The following is a 17140-nucleotide window of genomic DNA, read 5'->3' on the forward strand; positions in this document are numbered from 1 at the left end:
AGACCTTTTATATAGAGAGCGAACAATGTTCGTGTTCGCAGTCGATTCTTAGACGAAATCGATAAGGTCGATAAGGTCAGCGGGGTGTACCCAAATACCAGAAGTAGACGTCGGATTTTCTTTTGTGCTTCACTGCCAGGTAAAACGGGTCTTTGGGTTTCTTCATCTCCTCAAGACGGTGTTCCACGGGACAACTTTCTCGTAAATCTTGGACCAAATTACAACGATTTTTTGCGAGAACTTTACGCGAAAAATCGACCATCCTGTTACACAGGCAAACTTTCAAAATATTCGTCATCTTGCGTTGCGAGTTTTTGACTTGGGTTCACACAAAAAATAGCAACGTGTTGCGCAATTGCCGAGTCAAAAGTTTTGCGAAAAATCGTCCTCGGTACCATGTTATACGGTGTTCGATTTTTTGCGTAACACTGCTTTCAGGCCTGTGGTTTGCGAATGCTTTGTAAAATTTCACCAGACATCTAGAATCGCTAGAACTTGCGAACAGTTTGGGGGAGAAGATCCTTTACGGCACTTTCAGTGTTTCCTTGGCGGGCTGTTGACCTTCTCTCCGTTCGCCAAACATGAAGCTTTCGACATCCCCCCAGCAGAGCTTTTGCGATTCATCTCTGGCCCGGTAACCAAAATGCAATGCAAGGAACCACCAAAGGGTCCTTTGCAGGCCTAGGGGATCGTGGTCTCAAACATTCGCCACGATCGAGAGTGTAATGGTAGGTTAGGTGGAGTTGTTTGTATCTATTTTCGATCTAACTTAAATTTCTCTTTACGCCCTGACCTAAGTGTTAAAAATGTATTGAGATTCGTAAACCTCGATCCATTTCTCATTGCTACCTGATACAGGTCTCCTCCCTAATTCATCAACCGAAATCTTTTCTCATTTCGAAACCCTTGTTGGAAGCTTGATGCTTAGAATATCGAATTTTATTTAATGGGCGATTTTAATTGTAATTTAGCTTCCGCTCGACCTTACAATAACACAGTTTTGCTAACTCAGTATTGCTGATTTTTATGGTCTCCATCAACTTATAATCGGGAGTAGAAGCCGAATAATTGGACCTTACTTATTCACTATTCCTTTCATTTTTTCTGATTTATCCATTATTCATTCGTAGATTTTGCGCGATATTCATTTTCGGCCGAATCGGATTTTGCGTTGAGCGTCCTAATAGTTTGCAGGCCTACTGGAACGGATTTATATCATTTATATTCGGTGTGTATATGAATTCGGCCCCAAGGCCCTTTATGATAGAGGGTTCCGGGGGCATCTTTCCCCGGAATATTTTTAAAACCCATACATACTATAATGCCATTTAATGCTCTTCTCGAATCATCTTTTAGGCGCTTTTCCACTTGTTCCTACAAAGTTTACTACTACGAGGTTTTGCTTATCAATCTGTGCTCGCAGGATGGTTTCGTTAATACTGGCACAAAAACGCTGAAGGGCTCTTATATCGGACTTCGTTTTCTTGACTGTATTGCTTGACCATTGCGCAGAAATAAAATCTTTTAGCTCTTGGCTATCATTAGCGACCTCGCATTTAATTTCACTGTGATAGCTGTTCGGTCATCATTTCGTTGAAAAGTCTCGCTTGTAGGCGAGCATTCCGTCATTTCAGCTGGTTCACCGTGAAATTCTTGAATTTGAAGGTCGAAGGAGGGCATTTCTGAGTCATCCATTCTGGAGTTTTGCAGTGATTTATACGAAAACTATTGTTCGTACTTTCCGCCAACTTAATAAGAAAAGCGAGACTGGCGTTCGTCAAGCTGTTTGGAATGCCTCATCGATTTCCACCAAATCCTAGCCTGTTCCAAGGCGTTCGGTTAGTTGGGAAGCGGCAAGAAGAACGGCGAGCGAAAAAATGGCGAGGGGACTAAGGCGAGGTAGCACCCCTCCCCTAATTTTTTTTCGCTCGCCGTTTTTCGCGCTGCCCAACTAACCGAACGCCTGGAAAAGGCTACCAAAACCAAGCTGCGCATCTTCACTACTAATGTAAAAGCTACGCTTCTCTATGGCTCAGAGACCTGGAAAGTGACACAAGCTCTATCAAATAAGCTACAAAGCTTTGTCAACAAGTGCCTCAAAAAGATCCTCAAGATTCACTGGCCAGAAAAGATCAGTAACAAAAAACTTTGGAGCAGGACAGGACAAGAGCATATACCAACTGAGATGACTAGACGTAAATGGGCTTAGTTAGGCCACACACTGCGAAAACCAGGCACTGATACAACCAAGCACGGCCTTGAGTGTGGAATCTGCAGGGTAAAAGAAAAGTAGGAAGACCTGCTAAGGCCTGGAGAAGATCAACTGAGGAACATCAGTTGAAACAGAGGAGAGAATGCGGAAGCAAATGGAGTTCGATGGCGAAGTATTGTTGACGCCATTTGCTCCACGAGGAGCCTAAAGGAATAAGCCATTTTCCGCCATCTTGCGTTAAATCGCGCGGGATCATTGGGGACAATACCCGATCCGGACAGGGAAAATGTCGGCCCTCACGGGACCGGAAATGTTTGATTTTAGCTATCGGCCCTCGGACCGCCTTAGTCGTGTAATAACACACGGTATTCCAATGAATTTTATATACTAATGGCTAGCTAGAGCTTCAGACTGAAATCACTGAGTTTCAAAATGATAAAATTAATTTCTCTTTTTTTTCTTATAAACAGTTAGGAATAGTTATATCTGTGTTTCAATAGGAGTGAGCGAATCTAGGCCAATAAAGCAATAAGATTATTTTTTGGCTCAGGGTATCGTCAACAGAGTATTGGCAAAGTACGATCAGAGTATCGTCAAATCATCAGCAAACCTTTGTTTGAATACGAAAGTCTTGTAGTTGTTCACGGTATTGAAGCAACACTAATCGAGCGGCATTTCTTTCAATGTATCTTTACTATGATCATAATAGAACTTGAACAAAGGAACAATAAAACGTCAGTTGACTATCAATTAACACGATATATGCGCACATTGTTTTTTATTTATTTTATTTTTATTATTGTGTGATTTAGAGCAGCACTCCCTAAATACTCCGCTTATCACAAGCGTAAAGAAGGCGACAGCAACTGGAGAACACCTTTTCAGTTCAAATTTTTGTTGAGGTATGCCATTTATTTCTACTCTGTTCCAAACGTGGTGCAATATAGAAGCTAAGAATTCGTTCTTTACAGCAAAGGCCTTTTTAACACGGTTAAATGGTGAAAATGATTAGAAGCATGCAGCAAAACTGTGTTGAACTGGTGTGTACCGCAAGTATGCAGAGAGGATTTAGGCTGTCATTGAATCTGCGGCATGATTAATGTAGTTCATTCAGCATTACTCTGGCGTAAAATAAACACATCTTTTGGAGGGGTTTCCAGCAAATAGGAGCTCTTGATCTTGTCCGCCTCAAGAGGCTATCCGTAATGTAGGGTATCTATTTCTTTGAACGTTCATCACTTTTATTAATTTATTTTATTTATGAATCCACTGCATTTTAGATTTAATCAGTGTCGTGCTTCATTTTTTAAACTATGTTGCATCTTTGTCGAAGAGAAAACTTCGACCATCGTTTCGTTAGCAACGACAACAAAAAAGAAAAACTGCCTATCAAGAGTTTCGTCATACGGAGAATTTTTTCTATACTCTTTTAAGAATAAGCTTGCATTAAAGCCGGCCACTTATCATTTAAGTTTTTACTTTATTCAGTGAAAAAGGATATTGAATTTATACAAAGAAATCAAGTCCCTCCCTTTTCCAGCATTATGAATGAGGGCGTCCATTAAATCAGAACAATTAAAAGAGGTTTTGTGTTGCAATATACGTTTTCTTTGTCATGTATAAAGTAATTGACGCTCGTGAATGTGCCAAAAATCTGACATCCAAAACGTGGGACCAAAAAGATACCTTTTAACTTGTATACATAATTTACCACGCTTTAAAATTCCCAGCCGACAAAATTCATTCTATGACTTCGAATTTTCTCAAATACAATAATTCCTGAGTTATATTTGACGCCAAGTAAATATAATTTAAAACGTCATTTGTTTCTCTCTACTTATTTAAATTTTAGCTCGAAAATTTTAAAGGGCATGGGCTTCCTTTGACGACATTTAACAACAAAAACATTTATTATAGGACAAAACCACAAGCTAACGAGGGTCGTAACCTTGATAAGTAATTTACACCTGCAGGCAGATTTTTTTTACTAATTTGGTGTAGATAACTCAAGCGGAAGGCTAGTGAATTACTATTATGTCAACATAGGTATTTAAATACACGGGGAATCCTTTTTCATTTAATGATCATTTATTGAGGCTTGTGGCCTTCCAATAGATAGTTCTAGCTAAACTATGTGCAAATATTAGTTATCTATCCGCACAAATTTGAACGTATTTTTGTTTGAACATTTAAGAGCAAAAAGAAGAACACCGTATACCTCGTTGAATTAAATTGACTTTTCAATTCTCGGAAGTAATCAGCACCCTTTTGGCACTTATTGAAACAATTTAAAATGCCAATTTCCCAACAAATTAACGCATTTGACCATCATTTCAAGGACTTAATGACCATAGGAGCTGGCGTGTTTACCAAGTCCTTTTAAGAGCTAATTTCCGTTTAAAGACACAAGATGGTTCATTTAGGCTGCTCATAGCTTTAGCCCACTAACTAAACTATTGAATTTCAGCAGCTTCCAACACTCAATACCGAGTGAGCTTACTAACTGAACGACACAATCAGAGTGCAGCTGACAAGAGCCGCCATTGAAGCGAACAATACACATGATGCAATCAGCTCTGGTACGTGTTTTTGATTTCTTTTAAGATTCATGGTAACCTTTCTTCAATAGCATTATATTGGCTTTTGCTTAAACCCCTCTGCCAATACTGTACTTGACTTATGTAACTACGTTACTATGTAATTAAATCGAGGAAATGTACGTATTATATTTTAAGCGACAAGAACACAATTTTTTGAGAATCAGATTTGCTCTTGATCTTTATGAGTGTCAATATCGAGTACGTGGCAATCAGGCTGAAGGTTGTAAATGAAAACTAATTTCAACTTTACTTTCTAAACAGTAATAAAATACAGCGAAGTTAAGTTAGAAATATGAATGAGTCTTTCTATAGAAGGAGCAAACCTTTTTTAAAAAGCTATCACTGAGAACGTCATCGCCCGGCCGTTTTAACTTATTCGCGGATCAGATGACTGAATGACTCTCACCTAATCTGCGATCAGGCGTTTATTTTGAAAGAGATAATATCGAGAATCGTACTGTGGTAAGAGATGTAAAAGAGGGAGGGGATGATTGGAGGTTAACTCCTACCCAATAATGTGATATAAAGAAGAGTCCACGTTATGAAGAACATTCAAATTCAGTTCTATGATTTTTAAGAAAAAAAATGGCCTAGTTATTTAAAATTACCGATGGGTATTTTTTATTCATTTTCTATTATTATATTCTATTCTACAAATGTGGCTTTTAGTCATAGAGAAAAAAGTCCTGTTTCAAGGGGAAATACACACTACTGAGCAAAACCACATTTCTACACGGCTGAAATATTTTTCTTTGGGGCTCCTTCACCAAAAAGAACTCATCTTAAAATAAAGTAAGGTATCGTATTTTCTCGAATAAACTCCTTGTCTCGAATAAACGCCGGGTTTCCTGCAGGTGGAGTTGTAAGTAGCCCGGCGTTTATTTGAGGTGTAAAGTGCTGTAGTTGTGATGGAAATATGCAAGTCTATCAAAAATAGTTACAAAACCCGTTCTCTAATAACTCCGTGCTCGAATAAGCTGCAGCAGTCAAATAAACGCCAGGTCTACCAGGCTAAGTTTGTAATAAACGACTGGGACGTTTAATCGAGAAAAAAACGGTGTGTGGTAATTAAACTGCCCAGAGATTTAAAAATATAATCTGAAAAAGAAATTTAAAGACAGTAAAAAAAATCAGGAAATTCAGATCAGGTTGATTTAACGAAAACATATTGAAAAGATAAAACAGTAAGAGTATCCAACTTGGGTCATTCATTCGCCCTCAAAGGTCCCGTATCCAGCACTCAGAGTGCGTACTTCTATTGCGCAAAAAACAACTCCCTAGCCGAGATATGCTGTCTTTTTTCAGGCTCAAATTCACCGTAATTTTCTTACCAATTTATTCAAGGCTCTTAAATTCACTGTTGTTTTACAACAACCCGAAACATTCTGTTTTTCGAATATTTTTGGTGGCCAACTGCATGCCGAAACAATAGCAACCGCAACTAATAATATCTACTAGCTGAATTGACAATGACAGCGCAGCTGAGAGCCAGCTCAGACAAAACTGATTGTGAACACAATACATTGGTGAATGTTTCTGTGATAGTATTCTTGTCCGAAGGTGATAAAAAATTTTCCTTTTCTTTTCTTAGGCCGAAGGATGAGCGCGCGTCATCTTATTATATCAATTTTTGTTAATTCTTTCCGGTGACGATGTTAGGCAAAGAGAGTGACGTCAGTGACGATGTTCGGCAAAGAGAATGACGTGATTGACGTCAGTAGGTGTTCTAGCCTCTAGACACCCACCAGCCCCGCCATCCTTGTTTTTCACTCCTAGGGCCAGTTGTGAAAACCTTTTTTGATATTAAAGTTGGGGGTAAATTGTAAGGCAATGTGAATAACAGGTTTGTTTTTAAGTTAGTAGAGCCGAAAATTAAATAAGTCAAATACGTGAAGTCGGGTATTTCTGATTTGATTCGTGATTTTTACAACATCGCTACGATGCAGATGAAATTGTTCTCGCGGGCGTCGGGGCGTTTCTTTTTTTTTTTACCATACGACAGTTAAAATATCTCTCTATCTATAACATTTCGCTTCTATTAGTTCCGCAGCTAATGTTACGCGGGACGAAAAGACGAAATATTAAATGATGTTAAAAAAGGACGAAATGTTAAATTCGTTGAATACAAGTATCAAACAACTGGGCTTCAAAAGCTAACTTTGTATATACTAAAACTCTTACTGTCTTAAAAAACTCAGGAGAACAAACAACCATAGGAACAGTTGTTTTTCCACTCCAACGTAATATGATTTCCCTTTCAGGTTTTAATCAAGACTCAATTTCTTTCTCTTTCGTTTGCACACTACGCTAATCCCAGGCTTCCATATTCCGCCAGGACATTAAGCTATTCATCTAATTTCAATTTTAAAACAACACAAAAAATGGCGACTTTCTGCCAATGATCTGAAAAAAGGTCAATAAAAACTAAAGCTTAGCTTGGTTAGGGTGGAAATACAAAATCGCCGCGAACGGGTTGAGCTGGAAAGGTTATGTAACTCCACTCAGTAGAGTAGGAATAACGCACAAACGAGTACGGATATCTTGCGATGCTTGTACTATAGGAAACAGGTTTGACAGGTTTAGCATCACTGTACATTTTTATTTATCGTCACTTATTTGCATTTGATTAGCCTTACGCTAGGATCGTCAAAATACAACGTAACTTGCGCAATAGTTCAGATGCTTGCGGATCGGTCGCTTAACCTGCGAACCTTTTTGTCATAAGAACATTTAATGCAAATTTAACTGAGAATAGAATTTTACCAAATAATTTAGTGTTCTTTGAAAGAGAAAGCATATATGAGCGCCCAGACGGGCCTCGCACTGCTTGATTACCATTTTAGTTAGCCCGCTACGCTGCAGATGAAATTGTTCTCGCGGACGTCGGGGCGTTTCTTTGGTGTTTTTTTACCATCTCACTGTTTAAAATTTCTCTGCATTGTAATTATAATGGTCTTGCAATAAGAACCGAAATATTACACCAGCTGTCTGTTTTGTGCCTGCTTATACATATATTTTTAAAAGTTTGCAAGATGTTCTTTGGAGTTGTGACTATTTTACATGTTTTAAACTGCCTCCTTGTTCTTTAAAATGCAGCCTCTACTTAAACAGGTCCAAGAAAACAAAAACAGTTCCTCTTATTTCCAGCTGGAACAGATATCAGAGGCGAACTAGCTGTTCAGTAGAGGAAGTTCTGTCGACTGAGTTAGTCTTCGAGTTAGTGATTTTCTGGAGGCGCTTTCAGATACAATTAGAGGTTTGAAGACAGCTTGCTTTCTGTTTCCTTGTTTTATCACAATCGTTGCCATATTCAGCGATAAGCGGTGATATTTTCGTCTATACCCTTAATATAATTAACAATTATTCGCCGAAGGCGAGTATTCGCCCCATCCGTAACTGAGGTGAGAATTGACTAAAACAATTATTCATCGCGCTTGTTGGACATGAGCTGATTTTTACCCACTTGTGCTACGCGCTTGTTGGTTATTTCATCACCTCATATCCATCGCGCGCTCATGATATGGAATAATTGTTACATAGCAAAGCCTGTCACATCCATATTACACGAAAATTTTCGCGCTGTTTTTAATTTTCAAATTTTAATGAGCTGTAACGAGTTAAGAATGATAAACTTTCTACCAGATGTATTAGTAAATCAAACTGAAAGATATATTCATTGTGTTTTTTAGTGTTTGACCGTTAACAATGTACGCGTGTATGAAAAATACGTTTGGGGTCAAAGGATACCAGCTTTTTCAAACAAACTTTTTGCATAATTCGGAATTGAAATTTCCAAGCACGTACGAGAAATCCTCCTTACAAAATTTAGTCCAAGCCATCCGGTTGACTACTGTGCTTCGCATACGGTTCACAATAGCATCGAAAAGATAGGAAGCATAATGAGATAACTCATTTTATTGAAAGTGCACGATACTCAGAAAACCGTTCTCAGCTTTTATACTTAGCAAAAAAAAACATTTTGGTGTTGTTTCAAACAGAGATATACCATCACACACTTGTTACTGCACGCAAGGTAACTACCCCTATGAATTGCACGATCGGTCGGAAAATTTTTATTATAGAGGGTTGAACATCCCAACAAGGTAACGTATATGGCCAGTTAAAAAAGGCATTTAGCAAGTTCTGGAGAAAACCACTAACGTCACGATTCTTTTAAAACTTCCTGATTTTTGTCTCTTTATCGATGAAATTAGACGACTTAGCTTCGTACCAAATTTGGCGGGATCTGATCCGACGATTATTTATTTGAACGACACAGGATTAGTTATCATTTCTTTATTTAACATAAAAAAATAAAAATTGGTGATCGTCTCGCATTAGGGATAATCCTTATGAGTTTATAATGAATGTTCCTTAGAAAGTAACAGCGCGATTCTTTGAGGAGCCCACTTAATTACACATTGCCACAAATGAAAAACATCGCCCTGTAGGGATCAAGTACTTAAACTTCCAACAATGAAAACGGGTGAGAGTCTTTGTTTTTAGATACGGAAATAAGAAATGTGCCTCAAAATATCGTTTGTGTGTAAAAATACGTCTCCAAGACATGCTGTTATGATTTTGGCGAATTTTCCAGTGCATTTGGTTAAATTCAGTTCGACGTTAAAATTAGAGTTTGAACGTCACTTTGTAGAGTGTTGCAATACGGTGAATCTTGGTTTCTGTTAGCCCAGCCATCTGGCTTGCATGTAATGAATAGAGGAAAGAGAGAAACACAAACAATGCTGGCCTTAACTAAAGATGCCATACGTATGGGGAAGTCGGGTATAAACAACGGGGATTTAAGAGGAATAATATTAAATGAAAAACCAAAACAAGCTATTCTTTCCAAGATGCATTCACCAGAGCGCCAATTAAATAAACCCTGCACTCCCAGCTGGACCTCACCGCCGCCCACATTGCTATCGTATCACCCGTTTGATTGTCGGTTTTATAAAACGTCAGTAAAGCTTTGTTTACGGCGTCTTCCAGTTTGACCCCATTAACTTTCTATTGTAAAAGAAGGGGACACGAGTATAATAGGATTGAAGACTCAGGGGTATAAAGAAGCTAGTGAAAATCGAAAAATTCACTTCATATTGCGTGGTGGCAGAGAAGGGTCCAAATCTGGCAACCATAAATGGTAAGGTTTTCTGTTATTTTATTTTACAGAAGATTGTATGAAATAACTGTAGTCGGCTCCAGAAAATCACACAAAAGTTAAACTTGGAAATCGAGTTTTGATCTCGGCAGTTTTTTAAAAGTGTTGAACTTACCATGCGGATGATTTAACACTTTGAAGTTTAATGGTTTAAACTTAAGATCTGGATAGAAACAGACTGACTAAATTTTTTTGAAAGAGAGCGATACATTTGATTTTGAAACTAGACATGTTTCGGTCTTTGAATGACCATTTTCAGTTGGAGTACATTTTATAAAGTCTTTACTTGGTTACCGGTTGAGCATTTAGTTTGGAGGTGTGATAATGTCTTCAGCTATCATCTTAAACGGCTATTGCGTGTTTGCTTCTCTCGTACAGAATCGAAGAAGAAACTATGTACACTTTTCCAATATGTTATATGATTATTTTTCTGCCAAAAGAGTCGGATTGTGCTTGATTCTCTGTTTGATCTTATTTTCATATGGCTTCCACTCATCAACTAAAACCTCATTAGATTTTGAGAAATATAGAGCAAATAATCTTATTTTCAATTGTATTAACACAATAGTTTATCAGTAAATATTTAGCAAAGCTTTCAACACAATTTTATTTTGCGCAAGTAAAATATAGTTTATCGGTAAATATTTAGCAATGCTTTCAACACAATTTTATTTTGAGCAAGTAAAATAGAAAACTGTCTTTATCTGAACGTTGCGATTTAGCCACCAATTAGTTCTTCCTTTTTGCATTATAATAATAACCAATACCAATTTAAAATATTGGAATGATCTTTGTTAAGTAAGCAACAGATCGACATCAAAGAAATTTCACAGCAAATTAACATTTACCTTATTCTAGTTTTATTCACATAAACGTGAAGCACCCCCGCCAAGGAAGGCAACTCAGCTAGTGCTTTGAACAACTAAACTTACTTTAAACACTTAAGCTCTCTGGTTAATTTTTTTTGTAAAACAATAATCTTTCGGCTACCAGGCTAAAAATTTCTAACAAGTGAGCATTTTCAATTTTCACAATATGCCTAGCTCAGCTGGGTTACTCGCACTTTTAACTCTGTCCGATCTGCTACAGAGCAATTTCTTTCCATGAAGTGATATAAATCTTTAAAATAAACAGTGCAATAACATTTCGATATCTGAGGGTCTGGGCTTAACCGTCGTCGCTCGTCAAATGGCCAAAACTAACCATCAACCGTCAAAACAACTTTTTTAACCGTCAACCGTCAAAGATGCCCACCCCATTGAGATCCTGTTCATACAGTATTTGTCCATACGCTTTTCGACTATACAGTCTAAAAGTTACGATGAGAACATAAATTCAAAGCAGGCTATCGTCTTAATTTTAAACATGTTTCATTACAGCGATATAACCGCCAAGAATGCCTAAAATTTATTCCTTTTTATCTCTTTTCTCTTGACGTATCGACATATAAACAAATCGAATTTAAGTGTAAGAGCGCTCGCCTCCCAACAATGTGGCCCGGGTTCGATTCCGGCCAGGTGCCATATGTGGGTTGAATTTGTTGTTGGTTTTCGTCATGCTCCGTGGGTTTTTCTCCGGATTCCCAGGATTTCCTCCCTCCTGACACTTCCAAAATTGCAATTCAATCTGCATAAAGGCCCCGCATGAAAACTAGCTAGAGCTAGAACTAATGTGGCTTTCTCTCTAGTAATTTTTTTTATTTCTATTTTATTTTTAATTTATTTTTATTTTTATTATATCTCCGCTGTTCGGGTAGTTGCCAAACGCAAAACGCAGCCGCTGTGCAGCTGTACCGTCGTCCATTCTCATGGCAGCTTGCTATCGAAAATCATTGTTATCCTCCAGCCAATTTGCCACCCATTATCAAAATAAGACAAGTCAGGCTTTTTATGTGCGTTTCCTCTCAATTATGGTGATTTGGGTCAAAATGTGCTGTAAACTTGCGAGGATAAACACATAACAAACTAAATTTAATCCGTGATAAAGTCTGACACTGTAGACTCAAATTAAAACACTGAAGAGTTCTCACGATTGGATTTAATTAATAACATGTAACATAAGCATCGGCTTACTAGTAGCTAAGTAGGAATCTACTTTAAAGAGTATATCGAAGAAGAACATTGCCAATGGCAGTCTGGACTCCATTTCGTCCGTTCTCATTGTGTACGATTTGAGTTCTTCTCCAGAAAGTCAAACGTACTGGAACCCGCTACAAACTTTATGAAATACAAAATTTCTGTAATGGTGAGTCAAGCTAAGTTAAAAAATCTTCAGATCAGTATTTTTTTTAATGTTTAGGTTTTTCACAATGCGTTTTTCCTGCTGAATTTATTATATCTCCGCTTTGCGGTAGTTGCCAAACGCAAAACGCAGCCGCTGTGCAGCTGTACCGTCGTCCATTCTTATAGCAGCTTGCTATCGAAAATCATTGTTATCCTCCAGCCAATTTACCACCCATTATCAAAATAAGACAAGTCAGGCTTTTTATGTGCGTTTCCTCTCAATTATGGTGATTTGGGTCAAAATATGCTGTAAACTTGGCAGATGGTACGTTGGCTGTTTCACTGTTATGGCGAGGATAAACACATAACAAACTAAATTTAATCCGTGCAGGACACACAAAATAAAATATATGCTTGCAAATAGAATTTTCATGTATTTTTCCCGATTAATCTGCCGATTAAACTGAGATTATTTGAGTTTCCATCGAAACTTAACATTAACTTTATCACCGATGAAGGAATTTATTTATACAGCGCTCACCAATCCACGTACTATTTTATGATAAGCATGAATTGAATCCATGTTTTTATAACAACAACTAATTGAACAAGCTAAAGTTTGTAATAAGCGCGCACGGCTTTAGTGAAATGGGTCCGAGGGCGTCTTTCTGTGCTCTTATTGCGGAGCAAAGCCAAAGTAAACACGGAGAGCAGTTGATAGTTAGTTTCTTTTTACTTGGTAGTAGACTCAGATTTGAATAAATGATGAACACAATAGAAATTTTGCTCTTTGATGTACCTTTTACCGGAAATTCATCTCAGTTTTCTTTTCACAGTACGGTTTTCTTCCCAGTAGGTGTTAAATTTAATTTTTGTAATCTGCATTTGAAACGATGGAAATTGTGGCAGCTTTAGTATTACCTGAAGTTAATAGCTTATTGTTGCTATGGTGAGAGTACAACAAACATTTTGCCAGGACATAAAAAATCGGACTAACGGATGTTAATTTTGGAACTAAGAGTTCATTTCTTCGAGAAAATCCAAAATTGGATCATTTATCTCAGATCACACGGATACTTTGCTCCCAAAGAAACGAAAAATCCGAAAATAGATTTTTTTTCCTTGACAACCCGGTAAACACATTTCACACAGAACATAAAATACAGCACAAATTTATTTTCCGTCGAATGTATCCTACCTAACATCATTTCAGCCTACAAAATCTTTCACAAAAATCACACGTCAAAATAGTTCTTCTTAAAAAACCTCAAGCACAATGTGGCGAGAACGCATCTGATCAAGCTACGTTTTCCCTTTATCGTAAATTATTTTTAGTATTTTGTATTTTGATCGAAATAAGCGCCTGAAAACTTACCATACGACAGTCTTTACAACGAGCGAACATGTATTTTCACACCAAAGACTGCTGGGCTAATGTGCATTTTTCTTATTTTTTAAACACAAAGCCCTTACATGTAATTAAGAATCCTACTTAGGTCTACTTACCTGTACATGTCAACCCTTCTTTACAAGGTTAGCTAAAATTCGTCATGAATGATCTGAAATGCTCGCTCCACTCGAAGCCATTTGTTTTGAAGTCGTCCTGACGTTTTGAATTATAGAATGTCACTAAAAGTTAATTATATGGTCAAAGCAAACTGGCATAGATGAAAGCGAAGATGTAAAAAGTTTTTTTATAAACAGGAAAAAGGATTCTAACGTAGACGCTGGTAAAATAGAGAGCACTAATTACTATATATTAAGTTCTATTACTATATATTAAGATTTATTCTATGCTATTCAAAGACTGTGACATACACACCCTTTTAAAATTAGCTGATATTAAGTTGTTAGAACAACGCAGAGAATTTCAATCATAAATTCTGTTGTACAAGAGCTTGCACAATCAGGGAGCATCTTATATCAGTGTTTTTTTTTTTAATTTTAAGAATGTTCGTATAATTTACATGTGCCTACTGACAAGGCTGGAACTCCCTTCCTTCCATATGCATAGATCTTTCACATATATGGCCTGCAAACTATGGAATGTGTTTCCTCCGGTAGTTAGAGAATCGCATGATATTATATCTTTTAAACGATCTAAAAGCCCATATATGGCTTAAAGTTTAGTACATACTGATATGAATTAAAGTTTAGTTCTCGGTACAACAAACAAGTCAAAAAAACACGATGGAAAATGTTATTTGTGTTATTAAAAGGTACTCAAATTGTATACTCGTCAATTTCGGAAAGAATTTCACTTGCGTTTAGTCAAAATTCTTGTAGTTTTACTCGCCATCATTTGATTACCCATACAAATTCACGTTTCCTACCATTGTTTCTTATTCTACACTTGGAATTGGTCTATATTTACTTTACAATAAAATAAAATTACTCAACTAAAAAAAGAGAAAAAATGATAGCGTGCCATACTCGTTAACGAGAAAATGACGAATTACCTCTCTGTCGAGCTCCAGGCAAAAAGAAAAGCAGCCATTTTTTAAGCGCGCGCAAATCACACGTGAAATTATGCGCAAAAGGGATGCGCAATACAATGTTAACACTATTTAGCTTTTTATTCGATTTGATACTCAAGTAAATCTGCAGGCAGCTTAAGGAAGCCTATGACTATTGTGTAATCGTCAATAGTGTGCAGCGGGAAATGTAAAAAAAAACTGTGCTTGATCCGTACGAAATGTTCCCCGTCTGCGGGCCTTTTCACTCAGTCAACAAGTAAAATATTAACTAAGGGCGAGAGCTGGCAGAATATCAACCCTAGGTCTTAACAGTACGAATAAAAGTTGACATTGAGAAAAAGAGGTTTAAAACTCAACCCGAAAAACCTTGGACCTGTAAGACTGTAATAAAGACTATGGTTGGTTGATTTTAGTTATTGTCACTCTCAGCTCTGTTATGTTATGTTATGTTATGTTATGTTATGTTATGTTATGTTATGTTATGTTATGTTATGTTATGTTATGTTATGTTATGTTATGTTATGTTATGTTATGTCAACAGCTCATCACGTTTAGTAAAAGATCTGAAGTTTGGTTCTCCCCCTTTAACACTGACAAATTCGTTTCGTTAACTTTTCAGGAGAAGATGACAATTTTTGCTGGTCTTCTACTTCTTATTCTTTATGTTCCGTGCATTTCCACCTTGAAAGCTGATTTAAGTGAGCCGTCTTCGGACTTTGTAGAAACGTTCGAGAAACGATGTCCACCTGGGCTGTGGTGTGGAAAGAAACGAGGAGTCCCCGAGGAAGAAGCGACGGTATCCGACGATGAAGAAGTGAACGCTTTCGAGAAACGTTGTCCCCCAGGCTTATGGTGTGGTAAGAAGCGAAGCTTTCCTGGAGCTAAACCAGAAGCAAAGACAAACACGCAGATTGAGGATTACAAGGAAAACTTGGCCAATACATTCGAGAAGCGCTGCCCTCCTGGTCTTTGGTGCGGGAAGAAGCGAAATCTGCCCGAAGAAATATCGACCGCGGCCGAACAAAACCACGAATCGATAATGGATACCTTTGAGAAGCGTTGCCCTCCAGGCCTGTGGTGTGGGAAGAAAAGACAAGTGTATGGTCACAATGAAAACAAAGCAACTGAAGAAGATAAAGCAAATGAAATGGCCGACCAGTTTGAGAAGCGCTGTCCTCCTGGGCTTTGGTGTGGAAAAAAGCGAGAGTTGTCCGGTCAAAAATCTACCCATGCCGAACAAATTGAAGACAAGCCCGACCATTCATTAATCAAGACCTTTGAGAAGCGCTGTCCACCTGGATTATGGTGTGGGAAGAAAAGAGAAATCCCAGAGGCTTCAGAGGAAAATGACGGCTCGCTTATGAGTGAAGAATCATCCAGTAAGGCGACTAAGGTTGAAGGAGACAAAAAGCAAGACTTGCTTAAGGATGTCTTTGAAAAGCGTTGTCCACCAGGCCTGTGGTGCGGAAAGAAGAGAACCATTACCGAAGAAAACGCGACTGGAGCAGACAAAAAAGACGAGGGTTTGTCATTGGAAGCTTTTGAAAAACGCTGCCCACCAGGCTTATGGTGTGGAAAGAAACGAACAATCTCCGCACCAAACTACAAATCCACTGACAGCTTGACGAATCAGGAAAACTTGAATGAAAAGAAATAACGCTTTCCAAAAAAAATTGTTTTTAAAAGGATAAAATCGAATAAATAACATGCTGTTATATTTGGAAGCGATTCAAATAATTGTAATGTGGATATTTAAAATAATGGAATAAAGCAATTTTAATTGAGGTGTCATATGTCTTGTTTGCCTATGTCTCTACCTTCCACTCTGTTTCTCTGTCTCTCTTTAAATTGTCCTTTGCGGCTATGGGTATACGTAATTCCCTGAAAGTACGATTTTGTGGGATATAAGTATAGAAGTTTCCCGCGTATATTCAAATTTTTCTTAAATTACCGGGGTTGCCGTAATAGCTCTATAAGCCCCCGGGGGCTTATTTCTTTTGGAAACTTTTTGAAGGGGGAGGGGGGAGGATTAGAGAGAGGGGAACTTATTTCAAACCATAAATTAGACCTTCAAGACCTTGACAACCTTGCGGAATACACTCATAAAACAATGCAACCACAGATGCTTGTCATAAGAAATGATGTAGATAGCTTGACGACATGTATGATACCTTCTACGTTTCTTAAAAGCACTTCGAATTCAGAAACTGTTTACTTTAGGAAGATGACCAGAGAAAAAAAAGAGAGTAAAGAGCCATCAATTACCAAAATTGAATGAAAGAAAACAGAAGTAGACTAGAAGCCAAACGGTCGCAAAGAACCTCGGGACGACAAGAGGGAATGATCATAGACTGACAACAAGACTGACAATAAGTTTGTCCCACCAAGAATTTATGATAGCAACCCATCCTTTTTGGGGTTAAAATGAATAATCTTTCCTAACATTCTAACTTTTTTTTGGCTGATAA

The 17140-nt window shown here is 37.7% G+C and overlaps 1 protein-coding gene across 4 annotated transcripts; it reads left to right on the top strand.

The window, feature by feature from the left end:
- The first annotated feature begins 94 nt into the window (after positions 1-94).
- On the top strand, positions 95-16456 carry LOC144658001 (uncharacterized). 4 transcript variants are annotated; one of them, XM_078518333.1, is made up of 3 exons: positions 95-139; positions 4680-4791; positions 15292-16456. In XM_078518333.1, the coding sequence occupies exons 2-3, from the start codon at positions 4774-4776 to the stop codon at positions 16327-16329; spliced, it is 1056 nt and encodes a 351-aa protein (XP_078374459.1). In that variant the 5' UTR covers positions 95-139; positions 4680-4773; the 3' UTR covers positions 16330-16456. The 4 variants fall into 4 exon arrangements, with proteins under 4 accessions (XP_078374459.1, XP_078374465.1, XP_078374476.1 ...); XM_078518339.1 differs by having other exon boundaries at positions 4683-4791; XM_078518350.1 differs by lacking the exon at positions 4680-4791 and having other exon boundaries at positions 114-139.
- Positions 16457-17140: the final 684 nt, after the last annotated feature.

The sequence above is a fragment of the Oculina patagonica genome, chromosome 1, assembly GCF_052425735.1.
Source record: "Oculina patagonica isolate OP01 chromosome 1, crgOcupat, whole genome shotgun sequence".
NCBI lineage: Eukaryota > Metazoa > Cnidaria > Anthozoa > Scleractinia > Oculinidae > Oculina > Oculina patagonica.